This window comes from Aplidium turbinatum, chromosome 11 (genome assembly GCF_918807975.1).
Source record: "Aplidium turbinatum chromosome 11, kaAplTurb1.1, whole genome shotgun sequence".
In the NCBI taxonomy this organism is placed as follows: Eukaryota; Metazoa; Chordata; class Ascidiacea; order Aplousobranchia; family Polyclinidae; genus Aplidium; species Aplidium turbinatum.
Window position 1 is genome coordinate 17,856,170 of NC_137482.1, and position 20,425 is coordinate 17,876,594.

Below are 20,425 nucleotides of genomic sequence, written 5' to 3' on the forward strand. Positions count from 1 at the left end.
GTGGCTGTTTTAAGTGCTTTGTCAATTCATGTGAAACATCAGGGGCATATCATTTAGTCCAGATGACTGTTTGTTTTTTTGATGCCTCCCAGTGTATAGCCTATCGTTAATATGTTTTTTGCAGGTTGGTGGAGCGTAGGATTGGCTGCGCTCAGGGATGGAGGAACCACGACGTGGGCCTCGTGGGCCTGGGCCCACCTACTTTATTTTCTGGGTGGGCCTGGCCCACCCACTTTTGAAAGCCAAATTTCTTTGAAAAGGTAGCGAAAACGGCAAATTACAGATCTTTACTGATTTGATACACACTATAGCTTGATTGCACAGGCCAACAAAAAAAATTTGGCACAAAAGATGAGAGTCATTTTAGAGTATTTCAGGGGCCCTGATTCGTAAAATGCACGTAGTTTTTTTGAATTTTCGATACTACCAGGAATTGAATTTCGAACCAAGATTAGGCTACGTTCTTCCGTAACAAGGATAAAATTTTAAGCAGCTACTTTATTGAAGAACACAACTTTGTATTCTGTAATTATATAAATGGCCTTCGTACCTTGATGGGTGTCGCTCAGTAGGCTATGGTAAGCCTACCATAATAAAGAATTGCGTTTGTTCATTGATGGCTTTGTTTTGCTTATTCGTCTAGTTTGTTAAGCAAAACACTGTAGGCCTATGTCTTTTGTTTGTACTTAGTAGCTTATAGTTAGTAAGTCTGATAGGCTACTGTTGAAGTCAACAAATATATTAACGCAAAGCACACGTTGTATATTTTACATCTTGTATCCTAAGGCTTGCTTCACGTCGTATTTTGATTGTTACTAGGCCAGTAAACGTTAAATAGCCGTTTGTTTGGGTTGTAATCAACGTGATTGGTTCCAAATAACGTTTATACAACTCAGAAATGTGCCTGGGATTACTTTCAGTTTTGTCTGTGTAATAAACGACACGACGTTAAATCTATTGGGGCTCAAAATTGCAAAAAAAAAAAGTTTTTGCTGTAGGCTATCTCAAAAACTAGAGCCAATTCGAAAAAACAAGTGCATTTTCGGAATCAGGGGCCTCGAAATACCCTAAAATGACTCTAACATGCCGTGCCTTTAAAAAAAAAATTTCTTGCCTGTGTTATCTTTGATAGCTCAATGATGAAATCTAATCTTCAAGCTTTTCTGTTGAGCCCACTGTTGATGGGCAGCACGTATGGGTGTGGTTGCGTGTGATTGCTGGAGTAATCTATAAATCAATCTAATTGTACTCTAAGGTTAAAACAATGATAGGCTTTCATTGCATATTATGCAGTACATGCACCGTGATGCACGTAGGCCTACTGTGTAGGCTAATGCTGCAGATTATTTCACCCAGGTTGGTATTATAACTGTGTGTGTATTTGGCCTTTTTATTTGTGTGTACATCGCCATATTTTGTACAACACTATAGAGCAATTTAACAATTTTGTAATTTGTTTGGCCCAAAAAAAGGAAATGTTTCGCTGGTTGGTAGGATACAAAAGGCAATCATGAAAACACAATGTTGAAACGATTTGAAGTATTAGGAATGCAGCAATGTTATGGGGGGTCTGGGGGGCGAAGCCCCCCAGAAGTTTGATTAACTTTGACTGGTACGCCTTTGGGCCTACCTACTTTTAAAATGGTTCCTTCATCCCTGGCTGCGCTTATGTGTCCTGTTTTCACGGTGATTTCTGTCCCGTGTGTGTTTAGAGTTTGTAGCGGGGCACGCTTACTTTCTATTCTACCGTATCGTTTTATTTATATTGTGGTGGCACCTTGTCTTATATAAGCGCATGTTTTTTTTGGTGCCTCCCAGTTGTAGCTTCGATATGTGGATAATAATAGGTAGGCTGTGTGTTTGGTCATGATTTGATATAGCCTAGTATAGTTTTGTCTCGGACTTTTGTCAAATGTAGGCTACAGTAGTCATGCCAGTATAGGCTATGTGAAGCTATACTAAAAATAAACTTGATTGATTGATTCGTTATTATTATCACAGTTAGCACTTTGGTTTTCAAAGCGCTCTGCTTGCTGCCACATAATGATATTGTTTCTCAAACTATTTGATTGATTGTTTAAGTTTCACACACACGCACACATTTTCACACAAATAGAATGATTCAAGAGCGATTTAATGCATTTAAATGAGTGAAGTGAAAGTAAGATAGGCTACTTACGAGGATGCTTGTTTCAATGTGAATGTTGTAGGCTTCCCGTTTTCGAACAACCCTCCGGCAACACTCGCGTTGGTTCAATACCAACCGAAAATCGAATTAAGTTTAATTCAAGAAACATAATCAACGGCAACATTTACTCAAGTTATTTTAACATTTTTTTATGTTTTAAACCGTGTTAGGCTAGCAAGCTAATGATGAAATTGAGGAGATGGATGATGGAAGACTGCCTTCCATTCTATCATCCAAATCTTCCATCCCATTCTATCTTTGACATTTTCAATCTTCAATCGCAAAATATGCCTTCCATCCCATCCAATTCCCTGACTGAAAGTGACCAAAGTAGTTTGACAATTTATTACAAATGACATAACCAGTCATGTAAAAAACGATTTGCAGTAATTCAACTAACAAAATAATGTTTTAATATCATGCTAAATTATTATGAGATCACAGTGCTTTTCAAAAATATACACAAAATAAAAGCGTTGGCAAAGTTTTAATATCTCTAAAACTGGATTAAATAATTTAATCATAAAAAATCTTCTGTAAACAATAGGCTATTTAAACAAACAAAACACAACAAGCCGCAGTTGTTGAGATAACTATGACTGTGAAGAAAGAATGGCGTTACATTCGGTAGCGGTTTTATATCACCTTGCCGCTGTTCCTATTTCTGGTTAGTTATCAATTTATTTCATCAATCATTTTTAGAAAAAAAATCTGTCGATCTACATCTCACCTTGGTAAACCTAAATGTGCAGACATCGGTGTTACATGTTTCTATTTTTCCAAATTTACCAGCTTCCATTTAATGGCATTAAGATTAGCATTTCTAAGAAAGGATACGCCGAACTGGTGAGCACCTAGAAAATATATTTGATGAAAGCCCCTGCCATGCTTAACGTCATATTCTATTGAACGATTAAGTTAATAACTGTATTTTATTCTCGATGTTTTATTTTTTGTTTTGCGAAGCTATGGCTTGTGTTGCGTTCGGAAAAGGTGCCCGAGAGCGTCCTCAGTCGTTCGTCTTTTGTAGTCTTTCCAGTCAAACGATTGCTTCAAGTTCTTTAGGATATCGTTCTGCTTTGGAAAGGGAGGAAACTGAAAAGCAACACATTTGTGAAATTTTTGTGTGATAGCTAACTTAATGCTTATGCTTATTGAAAACATGATAATAAGCTAAACTACCATCAGTGGAACAGCATCGATCAATTTGGCGGACAAACTTCTCAACTAAAAGCGAAATCACAAATCCGCTTTTTAAAACTTTAGATTTTAAATTCAACTTTCTTGAGTCAATTTTAGGTTTACCTTCATGTTGATCAAGCTGTACACCGTTTCATCAGCAAATTTTTGAAAAAATTTCTTGTTGATTTGAATTACTTCTGCTCCACAACTGATCAAACTGACGCTGGTACCACGTTGCTCTTTAGGCAAGACAGCAAGGAATCCCTGTAATTGTAAACGTTTTAACACTATAAAATATGTCTTTGGTAAATAGGCACCAATTCTCCAAACTTTATTAAGGCAAACTTTGTTTCAATCTTTTGCTTGAGCAGCCTAAATTGCGTTTGCTTGAATTTTACTCCATAGCGTTTGTAGGCTACAGCTTAATGTCCAAAACTGCCAAATTTAATTTGAACTCATTATAAATATCGACCGAGTACGCAGCTCTAGCTTAAACACACAATCGTTCTTGAAAACCTAATTAAAAATTACGTACAAAACTGTCTCCAGCGCTTAGTGTTTCCAATGCTACGTATGCAACTTGATCCAGCCCAGTCCCATACAGCGACGACAAGAAAGGAAAGTTTGCTGTGTTTGGTGCTGTTTGTATGCGATTTGCTTCCTGTGAATAAAATAGCAGTTAGTTTGTTCTATCTTGTTCTTAAGCTCACACTAAGTGGATAAAGATGCACTGTAGGTCTAGTGTAGATAAAAGCGGAAAGGCAATTTTAGTGCCCACTTGCATGCATTTCATTAGGTAAATTTCCACACAGAGCTGGTGCTCAAGCGATATCGCACAGACGCTATTTCGAATACCACAAAGGCTTTTACCACTTGCCCATGCAACTGGCATGTCTATATTTGTTATTGGGTAAAATAATGTTTCACATTTCACAATATATTGTTTACAAAGCTACTTGGGTATTTGCAATATCAGCAATCTCAATGTCTTCACACTAATTTGAGGTCTTATGATGCAGCGTAGATTAAATTAGCGTAGGATAAGTTAGATCTGTGTTGACTATAGGCCTAGTCTACGCTATATAAATTAGAACTTTGTTGACTGTATTTTCAAACACAAAGCAAAGCATGTCGATAAATATATTATTTATTATAAATATATTTTTTACAAAAAAACTAAACTGGCTAAGTCATGCGCTACCTAAAGTTTCATTCTAGGTGTAATCATCAGGCACAACACTCATTCAAATAGAAATACTTATATTTTTATCTAGATAAGTGCAAAATTACTGAATTATAACCGGCACAGACAAACGTCTCGGTTTAAAAATTGCTTTACCCGGAGAGCAGCCTGAGCGGCAGGATCAGGATTGTCAAAGGTTTGAGGTCTTGATAAGGGTGTAGTAAAAAAAGTTGAAGAAGGAGCTAACCTTGATCCGTCGTCATCATCTCCTGTTTTAATGCAACAGAAATGTCTTTAATGCCTTGAAACTAAGTTATCCAAGGTCTGTTTTGATGGTTCTAATAGGTCACATAATTTTGCATGTTGTACGTCTACAGGTACATATATATATATTTTCCACTTTTCCGGGATAAATTAAACGCATGGTTGATCCGTCTGGACAGGCCGTGTTAACTGCCTCCTTTACCCCGGTCGAAAGGCTCACAATCATGGTCCACTCACGTTTAATCTGTTCAATAATGGTAAAGGAGTGGTTAAGCGGATAGAGTTTTGGCTTTTCAATAATTTAAGCCTGGTTCGACACCCGGCTTAAGCTGGCTGTTGATAAACACAGCTCACCTCCACCCAGGGTATAAAAAATTGGTTGGGCATAGTTGCTGAAGAAATAGCGACCGATAGAAAGGACTTGGCCACCCTACTCTCCTTAATGCCGAAAGAAGGGTTGAATAAGAACCTTATTCACTCATCCCGGACACTTGGAATCAACAACTGGACCATCTTTAGGCAACCTTACCATGAAAAGATGATAGAAATTAGGCTACATAAAAATATTTTGATATGTAAGATAGCTGAGACGCATACCGTATAATTTAGAAGCAGTTTGTACATTGTTCGATTCGATTTCTTTGATTAATTTGTCTCTGGCTTGTTTTGCGAGAAATCGTTTGACCTGTGACGGATCATTTTCGGGTTCTCTCGGCTTCATGCACTTCAAGACTTTACATTGTCCAGATTTGATTACGTAGACCCACTCAGTTCTAGAACTGTCTTCGACGATCAGCGAACCTTTTGAAAAATTGTGGTTTTAAATAAGAGCCAGAAGGATTGTTTTTGTGTTGGAAAGCAAGTAAAAGATGTAGGGTATTACTTTTACTAGTGTTAAAAATATACCTACATAAAGCAAGCTGTATAAACACTCGCAGGTTATGTTTCTAGAAAAGTGTAGGCTGCTAAATTTGAATTAGCACAGCAGGTTTGTGTAGCCTACACATAATTAAGCATGCGTAATCTATTTGAGTTTATTTGCGCAATTTTGTAGTCTACTTCAAGCCGGTAGGCTACCTGATTTATAATTTTGCATGGTCCACGACGCAGGGTTGTCAATCAACTTTTGTATCGGCCAGTGGTTAAAAACAGGATTCGTTTTGCAAATTTGCAGATTGTGAAAATCTTTGTCACCTTTTCGCAAGCAAATATCTCTATAATCCTAAAAAATATTTTACTGATAGATTGCGGAAGTACAATAAACATATCAATTTAAGTAATAGTTAATAGGTGTACTCAAAGGTGAAGTTATTAATGAAGTTACAATGTCTATTCTGTGTCATAAAACCAAGCCTATAGTTAAACTAATAAAAATGATCATAAAAACATATTAAATAGAATACCATACATACATCTATATGTATAACGAACAGCTCAACGTCATCCTGGCTCATAACGGTTGCTTTTCTTTTGCTTCCAAGTGCTAGCTCTTCCTCTCCAAACTTGTCTCCTCGCTTCAACAGAGTAGTCACTGTATGGCCTTGATCTTCTTCTTCATTTGACACCACTAATTGATATAAAACCGTTAGATACTGAGTAATTTGATAATTTTTGCAATCATTGTGTTCGCTTTGGATGAGGTTGTTTCCCGTAGTAGCAAGATAATTAATTAGGCAGTGTGTACTGTCTGTACGGAGTAGGCTACGGTTGATATGGACTTGGGAAAGCGTTTGCCACAAAAAAAATGCTGCATAGGTTAATGCCAGTTCTATCAGTTTCCTGTTTTAAATTCGGTCGTATTCAGGCTTACACGTGGTGGTTGAAGATTTAAGTTAAGTGGACGGGAAAGCAAGGAAGCCAATCTTCATGTCCACCTTCAGGCATGCCTTTAAGTATCCTGCCAAAGACACAGAAGCATGCTCTTTGAGAGGTGTCGAACCCGCGACCTGGTTCTGTCGACTGTCGATTGCCGTTCCAGGTTCTGTCGACTGTCGATTGCCGTTCCAGGGCTCTCACCACTCGGCTATGCAGCCGACACTGTTTTGCATTAAATTTTAATATCAAGCCGAAATGGCAATGGACTTACATCTTCCACTGATGATAAAATAAAAGCAGTTTGCACTGTGTCCTCCTCTTAAAATCACTCGATTTGCATCAAAATTTTCCAGCCAAGCTTTTGCGCACAAGCGCTTTTGCACTGAAATAGGATAGCGGGCAAAAACCTCTAGCTTTTGCATGCTTCGCATTATCTGTGAGATACATGAAATATACACGAATTACTAAAGCCCTACAGTAAGCTACGTTTGGTTAAGACGGAGCTCTTGCGTTGCACTAATAACAGATCTATGAATACATTTTTACGATAATAATCGGTGTAGGTCGCAATGTTTTAGTTATTATTTCGCAATAATTTGTATTTTAAAGCTTACATTTGAATTTTCTTCGATTGTGCGTTCTTCTACTTTTTTTCTCAAAAGCTCTTTGATCTTTAGTGGCATCTCGTCATGATCTTTCGATATCTTTTTAAACTTGCTCAAGTCGAACGTTAACTCCGGATCTTCTGTGTTTAATCCTATCAAAATCAACCGTGTAAACACAATATTTCAACTTTAAATTGCAGTGTATCTCGCACGCAAAGTGCATCACAAGTCACTGTGCACACAATTTATTTTTTTTACGTAATAGGCCTAATTATACAATTGGAAAAATCGGCCAAGGAAAATAGCCTATTGTCAATTTTTACATGTTTTGCTACCACAACCATTACCGTGAAGCCATGGCCACCTAAATATACGGCCTGATTTGTCACATTTTGCAGAAATTTCCAGGTTTTTCTAACTTTGGGCGAACGTTTAAATAAATTTTTCTAAAACTTAGATTTTTACCCTTTCTTTATTCTTTTCCCCAGATGACACAATAGGTTTTAACATCTTCACATGTTGAAAAACAAAGAAAATTTGATTTCGAGGATTTTAGTCAGACTGTTAATTTTCAATAACAGTCTGATTTTGCGTTTTTCAACTTAGTTTTTCTCATTTGCTACTGCTTCCCCAAGGCAACAAAAAAGTTTTATGTCATTTGGAAACAGCAAAAAGTAAAAACATCTCAAAAAATTTCAGTCAAGCACTAGCAGTAGCTGTAATCAAAATTTGCAAAATGTGACAAATCAGGCCGCATCTCCAGGTGGCCATGGTGAAGCTTAAACGCAGCATAGATAGGTCTACGAAAGCCACTCTTCATTATCATATTTTCAATTATATAATTGATTGTGCTCAAGCGCCATATCAATAAACCAATTATGTTACTTTTGCCCATACAATGAAAATTGTAAAATGTGGTAGCAAGTATATAGATGTATAGCCTACGCACAGCGTAGGTAGCGACAAAGTTTTGTGATTCACAATCTATTCAAAATGTTCATCTATAATTGTGCGAGCATATTTCTATGTTTCCAGGGAAGAAGTTAGAGAATATTTTTTTCTACTTTGAACCTTTCTTCTCTTTTTCTTGCTCTTTGCTAACATCACTTTCCCGCAAGAGCGCTTCTTTCAAAGCCACCCAGCTGTTTTGGGACACGGAATAACTTAAACTTCTGGAAAAGTAAAGAGCAGAATGTAACCTTGATGTTCCTCAAAAGTTAAAAAAATTGTAATGTTGTCACATTTAAAACTGCAGTACTGCTGCTGTATCTATAACATCAACAAGTAGCCTAGGCCAACAACGTTAGTCAATTAGGCCTACTCATATTTTTACTTTATGAAAAAAAATATGCTGCTCACTGCTCAGGGTAAATTTTTTAGCAACACCCCAAGAGCAAGTTATTTAATCTGCATAGGTGTTACAGATAAGATTTAGATAAAAAAAATTAACCTCAGAATGAATCCAAAAAAAATATTGCGACAGTCAGCAACCTATCGATTGAGTTGAAGCAGATTTGTTTCTGTAAACCACTTACTTTTTACAAGCAAGGCAAACCATGCACAAAAGGCGAACAATTCTGGCACCACGACGAAACTTTACAATTGGCTGAAACATAAGAAATAATCATAACAAGGTTATCCTTAAACTGGAACTACTAAGGTTGCGATATATTTTTATGTTGTTGATAACGAGACCTTAAAACTACAGTATATGACAATAGCCTACACGTTTTACTCGAAAACCCCCACAAACATACCGGGATACACGTCACAGGTTTGGCAATTGTGGTCGCAAGGTTGAAGTTTCTTCCAAACATTGACGCTCTCCTCGTCCCTTTCGCAATCTGAGCGAAAGTTTTTCTTGCTGGTGGAGATGTTCCATGGATGTTGGGAACAGAACGGCGATGAGGTTCACCAGATACTGTGGAAAGAAAGCATTATCACGAATTCTTTTTGACATAGCCTATGAGCTAAATTTTTAGTTGTTTAGTTTGATTGACACGTTAATAAAAACAAATGACAAACAATCGTATAAATATTTTTTATTTACTTACAACTAAACATTTAACGATTAAATTAAAACTAATTGATAGGCTATGCCCAATAAGCCTAGGCTACATGTTACAAAGAAAAAATTGAAAATACTTCAAAACATTTCGTTTAGTTGTGAATTTGAAACAGAACGTTTTCACACTGATTCAAGCTTACAAGTAACCAATAAAGCTGAATGAACACATTAGAAATACACATGGCTTATTAGAGCCTTTTTAGACGATGCAAATAAAGCTTATCTCGGGTTTGACCGTCAGTAACACATCTATTAAAAATTAATCAGCAAGTTGAAGAGTTATCAGATGATACAGTGATGTTGGTAAGATATGTGGTCCTATTTTACATATTTCTTCATCAAAGCGACAGAATATGACTTGAGCCGGAAAAAGTCGATGGTAAACATTAATGAAGCAAATTACAACGCAAAACTTGAGACGGGTTATTGTTATGTGTTGATGTTTTATATGTAGTGAACAATCAACAGGTAATCATTGACACACGTCAGCAGACCACAGCAGGTCAGCAGCCAATATAAGTTTGGCGAAATACAAGTTAAAACCGATATATGAAAGTTCAAATTCAATAACCAGCTATGCATACCAAACAAAGGATGGTTTCATTTACTTTCGATACGTAAAATTATTAAACTTTAAACGCCATGCTGTCTTGTATGCTATGTTGCAATGTCAAAACAGTACTAGGCCTATCTCGAACATTCCACGAATTTTGAATATTTTGTTCTGCAAACGAAACTAAGCGCAACACATTCATCAGGATATCGCTTAAATACAAAGAAAAATAAAAAATGCGAACGTTTTTGGCTATGCAAATAGCCCTTGCCAAGCTTTCAAAAAAATTGATTTACATTTAAACACGAAATGCTAGAGAATATACAGTACAGTATTACGCCGAAAAGCGGGTTCAAAGATGGAAACTTGCATTCTTCAAACATGAAATAACAAAGAAAAGATTAGGCAACAAAACAAAAGCATTTCAAAAAAGAAACAACAAAACTACTTTGTAACTAAAACTAAAAACTCAAATAAAGAATGCCAGAAAGTAATTTAGTTGAAAATCGTTAAGCCATACGAGGCTCCGTGGGCAAACAACTGCCTGTTGAGCCCTGGGTTAGAAGTAATGCTTCGTGAATTTTGGTGCCGAACTCAAATAAAAGCTTACGGATAAATTGGAAAGCAATAAGTAGGCTAAACTTCGTTTCGACCACATAAATTACAACAATAAAGGCAATCTTGTTTTGATAAAATTTATTGGGCACCATTTGGTACCTTATACATATGTTTTGATAGTATTTGAAAAAGAAAAACATTGGAGAATCCCAATAAGGGTAAGATATGCTGTCGAGGTGTTTAGGAAAGTAGCAACGAGCTACAGTATATTTAGTGTAGGCTATGTTCTGATCCTTGTATTTTATACTGTTCATAAACTAATACAAAGGCTTCTTTTGTTAAAACTTTATTTACAAAAGGTTGTTTGATTTATTGTTTGGTGGTAAACTAAACTGGGATGGAACAATCTGATTTGAAACAAAAGAAATTGACATTTGAAACTTGTCAATAGAAATCAATAAACAACGATGAGTTGAACGACGACGCCCAAAAGCATTTACCAGCAGTAGGCCTACTGCTTTGATATAAACTTTCGGACACCTCTTCAAAATAATTTGCAAAGAAAATCATTAAAAAAAATCATTGTGCGATATAATTTTGCTGAAAGTTTGTGCACTATGAATTATCTGGCAAAATATTGGCCTATTAGGCCTATTTTAAAACACAATTTTGTTATAATTTTATTATCGTTTTATCCGTCAAAACCAATTGCCGTCGTTTGCATAGCCGAGTTGTGAGACCCCTGGTACAAAACTCGAAAAAGTGCAGGTTTGACACGAAGATTGGTTTCTTTGCCTTCCCGTCCGCTGATCCTTAGTCTGAATCCTCAACCATCGGCCTATGCTTGGAATGGATACGACAATAAGAGGCAATAAGTTTATTGAGAAAACCTGCATTAGATCTTTTTAAGGAAATTTGATACTTAGTTTTGTTTGTTTAAATTCCGTTTCAAAAAAGGCTGAAAAAATGAGGTTAGCTGACGTAAATAACATCCACGTCACATGGAGGCCACTACTGCAGTGCTGATTTTTTTACTTTGATAAATCAATTTCTAAAACAAAATTGTGTTAGATTAACTTAAACATTAGGCTACCATTTTCTACAAAATCAAGCCAATTGATTGTTAATTGACAAATCCCTGTTCAGAACAACCAACTTGCTTCGGAGGGTTTATAAGAAGAAATATTTTTGTTGACAGGCTGTTTCAGGCCGAACAATGTACCGTATAGGCTAAAAGACAGTTTTACTGTAAATCTCTTAGCCCAAATGTACATAAGTTATTGCAATATAATTTTAATATTGCAATAACGTGCAAAGTTTTACAACTCAAAGCTAAAGAATAAATTTCAACAATTTATTAATAAAAAAAGAAATTTCCACTGCAGCCTACTAGAGTGGTAGACCTCTGAAAAGAAAGTTTTTAAATTTTTGAACTGTTGGTCAAACAGGCTAACGTTTCTCAACCGAGGTGCTGAAATCAATGTTATAAGTTTAGGGGTTACTGTAAAGTGCTAAATACCTAGCAAGGCTAGCATTACAGTGAAATGTCAACCATGAACAATAGCGTGAATAGCATAATTTAGGCCGGTACCAATGAAATCCTCGGGCCCCAAATCCAGACACTTCTAAGAAAAATGCACCACATCCAAAGTATACGAGATAATTTCTTCAAGTTCTCGGCCCCCCTTGGTATGGTTAGGGGTTACGGGTCTCTGAAATCATTCCGGGCGAGTTCAAAATTATTCTCTGGACCTCCCTGTTAACGCTACTGATCAATGATCATGAATCATCTTCATTAAAGCAATATAGGCCTACTCTGTCGTAGTCCGGTGTTAGCGACAGTTAGGTGGTTGCTAGACTTTCAAGATGTGTTTGCAGATGTGCTTGGCCTCGGCTTGAGTCTTAAAAGCTTAAGAAAGGCTGATATAGGTTGTAAACTCTGGAGCTGGTCAGTGCCCATAGCAACAGTCAAGCTGAGTGAAGTGCCGCAAAGAGCACTCAGAAAGAAAGTCTGCGCGCGCGATTTTGTGTAACTGCACGCTTTGGTAAACAAGCAATCAGGTAACTTAAGGATGGCTTAACTTTATGAGTGGTTTCACTGGTGCCTCTCATCTCTTAAATTCTAGAATAACATTATTTGTCATCTCGTACAGTGATGTGCTAACCAGGCAACAAACGTACTCAACAAACAGAAGTCGGTGTGTTTTTCCTTTTGTGGTCACAGAAGGAGTACAAAAAGGTACTCACAATTCATCATATCAGACCAAATACAGAAGGCTGGCAAGCGTAGGCTACAACTTGCAAACAGCCTCGCCAGACCGGCACCAACTGACAAGTGACTGGGGCCATTGAGAGGATATTTTGGGCCCAGTACCAATGATATGCTTGGGCCTCAAATCAGGACATTTATAAGAAAAAGACATTCTATTTGAAGAATGTGGTTTCTTCATGCTTCCGGGCCCCTTGGAAAGGTTCCCGGCCCCTTAAAATTATCTTGAGCCCAGGTCCAAAAGTACCCTCTGGATCTCCCTGTCAACGTTACTGCAAGTGACAACCAATTGGCTATAACCAGCAAGCGTAGGCAGGCGCACGCCCTCCATCGGAGTGAAGTTTCCTTTATATTTTCTGTTTTTCTAAAATGCATTGGCCTATGTTAAAAATAAGATGATATGTCCAAATAAATGGTTGAAATGAAAACCAGAGAACAAAATACACCGTAGGCCTATAAATGTTTTTTTTTTTAAATGACACCATTTATCGAACGTATCACGCTTTCCCGAAATGTGTGGCTCGACATTCTCCCATACAGCGTGTTCCCAGCTACCCAGACAACAAAACCTTTCATTTTTACATCGATTCAACGTCTGCTGACGAATCAGCGTAAAAAGTACCAATTTTGCTAGCTGGGTTTTAACAAGCAACTTTAATTGCAAGATCAGAAAAAATTTGTGCCGCAAAATCATCCAGATTTGAGCACTGCATCGTAAAAAAAAGATTTGAAAAGCACTGCAGTCAATGTTGTAATGTTATCTCAAAAACAGCACTTGTATAATGGAATAACAGTATAGGCTGCACAAGTGCACATAGGCTACAATGAAAACAATCAAAATTGTACCAATATACCTAATCAAAGAATGTCGAGATTTCACAAACTCACCAACATGCAGAAGATTTTGATCTTCAATTCGTGATATTTCATTGGGTGCCAGAGAAGGAGAAAACCGAACATGTCTGGCCCGTTCCCCCGATTTAGGTGTGATGGGTTTAACTGCCACACCAGAAGTTGGAGATGCAGCGCTTTGGGTATGATGGTGATATTGCCCGGCTAGTGCAGCCATCATGTAGTGAATTCTAATGAACTATATGCCTAAAATACACGCATATCCTGCACAGACGTTGATACACTGCTATATTAACATCAAAAAATCCTCTATTTTTTATTTTGTAGTTGTAGATTTTTATAATAATATTTTTAACGAACAATATTACAACATCGTTTTGCCAAATCAAATTTGAGGTTCTTGACGCTGCAAACTTGGTCGTAAGTCAAATATCAAGGAAGAATAAAAGGAATTGCTTTGGCCAGTTATCAAAGCAAAAATGACAAATCAAGTGCCTGATACCTTGAAATAACAGAGATCAACAGAAACAAAGAACGCCACCGGTTGAGAAAGAAAAGTAAACCAAACAACAATAAAAGAAGTGGGAACTCCGACAGCGCCCCAGACAGCAAATTGTGTCATTTTTACATTGATTCAACGTCCGCAGACACATTTTGCTGTCTGGGGCATTTAGCTGAAATACTACAGCATTGACAATAAACCAGCCTCAATAAGTTGAAGGCCAATACAAGCTGAGCACACACACAAACCCATTCATGTGTCATGCCACAATCAATGTTAAAAAGTCTACCAAACTTTTCCCACATTGTCACATACACGTGATATTGTTAAAATATTTGAATGTTATTGAACGAGTAAGCTGTATTTTAAATAATTTTTGTTTGTTGGTGATTGACCGATGTAGACTGAAAGAATATCGCCCTTGTTATACAGTGCTCAAGTATTTTAAATAAATTGTACGGTACTTTTTAAATTGTAGCCTACTTAGTATTTGAAATAAATCCATCGAATATTGGAAATACAGTAATCAAAAAGAACGTAAGCTATTACCAGTACGTACTCAAAGCAACCACTCACTGTATTATCATCATGTTCAGCAAAAGATTATGCTTTTGTGATAACACCATTGAAAGTTGTTTTGAAAACTGGTTTTGCTTGTGTACTTTTTTAAGCCTTTTGTGTTTTATGTCTCAAAATCTGTCTCGTTTTGGATCATCCCATGATCCAGTGAAGTGCAATATTACGTCCTCGTGACATCATTTGATGTCACTTTATTGGTTATGTAGCCATGCAACTGAGAATGTTTGGTTGGTTAATTGTTGGCTGCAACAGAACAGCCGAGTATAGAATTTGTATTGCTTATAATAAAGAAGACAAGATGATGAATATAATATTGAAACACAACAAATTTATTTTCACACTCTGTAGCATGATAAATTGTTGAGCGGTATATTGATACAATCAACCGAGAATTTAAATTTTTCTTTTATTCGGCTTCGATTGCAGCTTAGTCTATTGAAAGACTGTTGTTTTTGGCTAAGCTCTCATGAAATAAAAAACGAATCTGTGAAAAATGTCACAATGACGACGAGGTTTAGAAACCAACCTTTTGTGGTGGATGATCTTCTTTCCAAAGGCCGTCTGCCAGAAACTTGTAACTTCATCATAGTGGTCAAATGTTGTTGTATATTTCATATGTCATCGTAATTGTGCTTTGAATCTGTCAGCGTGCTGTCAACTACAATAGGCTTGATGAACTTTCACTTCTTTAATGGTTCTGAAGCATCAAGAATGCTGATCGATTAATGTATGAAAATTTGTGTGATTATAAATAGGCCTAGTTGAAAGTTGAAAATAAGTTTTATTTTTTGTTTCAAAGAGCTTCTCAGAAAGAGCTTCTCAAATATATTTGATAAAACTACCATTCAACGTTTTATAGGCAGAGAAAACTTTTTCTCGAACTGTAGAAAATTTCATGATCAGATCTTATTTCTGTTCCTCACGCATTGAAGCGGTGATCTGATCATGAAATTTTCTACAGTTCGAGAAAAAGTTTTCTCTGCCTATAAAACGTTGAATGGTAGTTTTATCAAATATTTCTGAAAGTTCCTTGGTCTCGTATTATCTTCTCAAATATGTAGCCTATTGAAATGGCCTGAAGTATGTCATAGACTTGACATTTAATGCAGACTGTTTTAAGACTACAATTATACTGCATAGAAAATAATTCTGACAATGTGATCTTGAATAAAAATACCTAAGCAGCATCACTTAATCCACTTATTTAAACACTTTCTTCATATCTTTCAGTGTATCTACTTCTGGCCTTATTTGTACTCTAATATACAACTCAAGTTATTTCTATTTCACTTATCTCTAAATTTTAGTGCTGTTCAGTAACTACCGAGACAAAGCGATGTTCAGATAGATATATCATACAGTATTGATCTTTCTAAACAACAGTGGACCACATCATTGTAAAAAATCCCCCACGCTATCTGTCTGTTTATTCACATACCTTGTTTAGTCTTCTACGATTATATAGCAAACAATATAATTTTTTCTCGATAGCTACAGCTATAAGACTTTATATAATTTCTTTATAAATTTTACACAACCTTTTTATAAAATTTTTAACCTTTAGCTGGCTGCATGAATGCATGCACAACTAAAATTGTCAACAGTTGACCTCCGTTTAATAGCCTAATATCTTTGCTAAGTAAGTAATGGAACTGACATAACTTCTTTTGGATATATTACACTCTTTCAGTCTAACCAAGAGGCATACAAAAATTGTATCCAGCTTCTATTCATACATTCTAAATATCTTCAAGTTTTTTTTTAAGTTAATAGACTAAACTTGGTTTTATAACAACCCTTAGTGGGCTTACTTTTTTCTGGCCTTGTCCTTTGTCGCTGTAGACTGCATCTAACGTCTACCTTTTCTTGACATGATTTACGTGGTAGCCTTTTCACTTTCAATAAGCTACTTGAGAGGATGTAGACTGTAGAGTAGGTTATTTACAATTTGTTCAGCGGTAGAGCACACATAGTTATGTCTTTTCATCATGTAAATCTCATATAGAAGTTTTACTTCGTTTAACGTTGTTTAGTTAAACGTTCTCAAATGTAAAACTGACGCACTTTTATTTTCGCTTTAAACTAAATTCATGTTTATTGCAAGATTTTTGTCATTAAAGTCACGGTTATGAAGTTTTGTGTACATTGGCAATACACATAAGAGTAAACAGTCTTTCATGAGGCCATAAGGCGTTATTACGCAGTATAGACTAAACTTACTCTGTCAACCACACAAAGCTTTCATTGACAAGATTACAACTGTTCTGCTATGTTCCTTCAAAAAACTATAACAAAGTCTTCAAGCTTTTCTAAGGAAGTTGCTTTACGCTTTCCAATGTCAGTGAACTTTCGCATAGCTATATGGACACTCTATAAGCCACAGTCTTTGTGCTGCCTCAGTCTTTTGTAAATCTAATTCTGTTCTTTTCATTAATTATCAGCCGTAACTTTAACAAAGCCGATATGTTGATGCATTGGCGTAATCTGAATTAGCGAAACTTTTGTCGTATTGTGTGAAAACTTAAGTCCAAAGAATAATGATGATGAAGATTTTGGATGAGGTAAGCTAAACCAGAAAGCAAGAAGGACAATCTTCGGGTCCATGTTTTGTTGCTTAGCTCTCATTTTTGTTTGGTCGTACACAGCACCATGCTCAAGGCGGAAGAAACAAAATATTTCACATATTTTGCTTTTAAACTAGGCTGTGAAAATTGGCTTTTAAAATAGGCTAGTAAGTAAAAATATAAAGCAATCGGCAATGATTTTGTGAGCTTATGTTTATTACTTCATAAGTCTACTTTAAAAACAAATGAATTGTCTTATACTACAATTTATGCGTAGTTTGAATGTAGTGAAATTGTATATGGCCTGGTTCAATTTTTGTTCCTAGCATTTTTTTGCAATTAGGCTGTATGGTTTTGTTTATCAAGCCTACTATCAACTTTTATTAAAACTTGGTAGCCTACAGAGATACATATCCCTGGGCAGCCTATTGATAATAATTTTTGTAATGGCTTAGCTGTCGAGCAATGTAAGTTATTTTCACATGGATAAAGCTGTTATGGTTCAACATCGTTAGACGTTGTTGCTAGGTTATGGGTAGGCTACTCGACGCAACACCCGTCTATCTTTAGCTGCTGTGTAACGTCTGACTGAATTTTTATAAATGGAATATCGTCATCAGACAAACATATTAAGAAAATGCCAAGATACCATGAAACTTTTTTTACATCGCTTTTCTTCCATGAGTGTCAAGAAGAAACAAAGGACTTCTATATTTCCAGAAAAGAACGAATTATGAATATGTTCCACGACTTTCAGCATTTAAATTTACAAATTTTGAATAATCTTTTCATAAAAAAAATGTCTCATGTTATGGTTATTTGTTATTTTTTGGTTACCGGTATTCTGCTCTTGTTTTGTTTTTAATTGTCGTAAATGACGTAAGCATGTCTTTAAATGATTCTGCTTAATGTATGCATTAAACGAAATATATTGAAATGATCCTTGACTAGTGACTACGTTAAAGACAGAATAAATCCTATACGCCAACGTTCATAACATAGCTCTTGTTCGGTTCATAACACATTCAAACGCATATCAAGCTTCCACACCAATAGATCACTTGCGCCACCAGACGAAGAATAATTGAAACTCATTTTTTACGAAAATGTTTTTGAGCATAATTAAGTCCATTTGCTTTCTTACCTAATAGCATGATTAGGGTTAGGCTACGTACACACTACACAGGCATGCGTGCACAACTATACACAAACAAATTATGTTGCATGCCTCACAGCAGTAACATCAAAACGAACTCATGCACAGATGAAGAAGTAGCAGAAATAGAAGAAGAAAGGTTGAGAGAAAATAAAAACGAAAAATAGCCTGCAGTTCATTGGCATTTTTGACAAAATGTTTGGTTCTGAAGAGTTTCCTCATAACCAATTCAAATTAATACTAGTATTACCATTACTACTACCAACTGCTCAGGATTGCAAGTCGATATTGAAAAAAGTAGGGAATAAATCGATATCGATGGTCAAACAAAACAGTAGAGAAATATCCGATTTCGATAGTCTCCCAAAAAAGTAGAGAAGTATCCGATTTCGATAGTTCAGTTCAGTTTATTTTTGTTTTGTTGGAGAAAAATAAAAAAACAAAAATATACAAAACACAAATAATTCGCACAACAAGGATGGCAGCGAAAGACCTGAAGGTACTTTTAAATCACCAGTGATATGTTTTTTGGATCAACCCTCCTCTGAAGCACGCGTGACGTCATTACTTTTGGAGCCATAAAGTAACAATGATTATTGTTATCGATCCAAATACTGTAAAATCACATACATCTCAAAAACGGGTTTGCACGCTCAACTATCCTTAGACTATCATACTACTTTGTAGCCCACATAAGACTACATCTGTTGGCTTTTGCACCACATATGGGTTCCATTGAGAGAGTGCCCCATCCACAATATTGCACTTTCTTTGAATATGTCTGAGAACGAGTTGCCTAATGTTTTTTTGCTTATGAAGTTATAGGCAGCAAGAACATAATTTATAAACATGTAACGTACCCAGCAGCTTGCATTTTTAGTTCTTCACCGAACTAACACAAATGATAGAAAGTTAATTGTTTTTTATGCTAAGACCCGCTGAGCCTCAAACATATCTGGAATGCAGTTTCACAAAACCATCACCCACTCCAGCATAGTTTGATCCAGTTTCCAAAGTCTTCATACTTTCCTAGTTTATTTAATAATTATTTCACTTAGTCTTTCTATTTCAAAAATCCTAATCCTGTTTTTGAATAACACTTTGACTCTTAAAGTATACTCCTGATGACCTAATTTTTATTTACATAGTCTGACAAAAAAAAATTATCGCTAAAGACTTAGATAAAAGTAGTGTTCACAACCCAAAATCAAACAAGGCTCTTCTTGTCTCTTCCTTTTCTTAGCTTATAATTCATGAAACACGAATAACTAACATATAGCAGTAAAAAGTTTACACCTCACACATTGTACTTTAAATGTTGTTACAACCAAAGTATCGGTATCTTGTTACAACAAGAACAATTAACTTTAGTTAATGTTTCAAAACGACGCTTGTAACGTGCTTCATACCTTTGTGAGCAACATTAAAGCGCAACTAATCAGTGAGATCATGTTACACCAAGCTTAATGGAGATGGAGTACCAAGTTTGCAACTACATGAATTGGTCCAAAAAAGGCTTGACTACTCATCTACATTTCAAGCATGTGATTGATTTGTCAGTGCAACTTTCTGGCCAACAAGAATTTTGAATTTAAAACGAATCTGATTTTATTTCGTAATTATGCCAAAACAAAGGACTTAGCATCTAAATTAACAAACTACTGGTATTTGGATTTTTCTTTTTATTAGTTTCATTCGATTTTGCCCGCAGCAGGTTTAGTTGGGGTTATTGATTGCTTGCCGTAGTTGATTTGTATTATGAAAATTTTTATATGGTCAAAAAAGAAACACAAGATTTTGATGGTTTGTAATCTGCAACCTGTCACGTACTGTATAGTTGGCATACTAGCTTGTTATTCTAATACTGTGGGCCAGTTTAGAGGCGTTTTTTAATTATACGATTACGTCGTGACAAGATAAAGAACCAAGCGATGTCCGTATCATCGTTGATTGTAATCACACCAATTATTATTGTTTTTAAATGGTACAGACCACTACTAACCAATGAGGTCAGAGTTTTCTATAATCCTCACAACGTGCGCAAGTCCAAAGTCTCCTACTAGTCACGTTTTGCACATATCGTCTAC

General features: G+C 36.1%; 1 protein-coding gene across 2 annotated transcripts; it reads right to left on the bottom strand.

Annotated features, from left to right (window-relative positions):
• Positions 1-2,265: 2,265 nt before the first annotated feature.
• Positions 2,266-15,362, bottom strand: LOC145779756 (cyclic nucleotide-binding domain-containing protein 2-like). Of its 2 annotated transcripts, none has more exons than XM_082591396.1 (13): positions 15,145-15,362; positions 8,995-9,158; positions 8,773-8,843; positions 8,309-8,409; positions 7,247-7,389; positions 6,904-7,066; positions 6,230-6,384; positions 5,895-6,039; positions 5,415-5,618; positions 4,710-4,819; positions 3,906-4,031; positions 3,494-3,634; positions 2,266-3,283 (listed from the first exon to the last, which is right to left on the bottom strand). In XM_082591396.1, exons 1-13 carry the CDS (start codon positions 15,203-15,205, stop codon positions 3,155-3,157), a joined length of 1,713 nt encoding a protein of 570 aa, XP_082447522.1. In that variant the 5' UTR covers positions 15,206-15,362; the 3' UTR covers positions 2,266-3,154. The 2 variants fall into 2 exon arrangements, with proteins under 2 accessions (XP_082447522.1, XP_082447521.1); XM_082591395.1 differs by having other exon boundaries at positions 4,710-4,822.
• Positions 15,363-20,425: the final 5,063 nt, after the last annotated feature.

Coding starts and splice junctions, on each gene's coding strand:
- LOC145779756 (XM_082591395.1), bottom strand. CDS start 15,205: ATGATGAAGTTACAAGTTTCTGGCAGACGGCCTTTGGAAAGAAGATCA. Junction 6,040..6,229: donor TGTTCGTTATACATATAGAT/GTATGTATGGTA, acceptor AATATTTTTTAG/GATTATAGAGATATTTGCTT. Junction 5,619..5,894: donor CATGCAAAATTATAAATCAG/GTAGCCTACCGG, acceptor ATTTTTCAAAAG/GTTCGCTGATCGTCGAAGAC.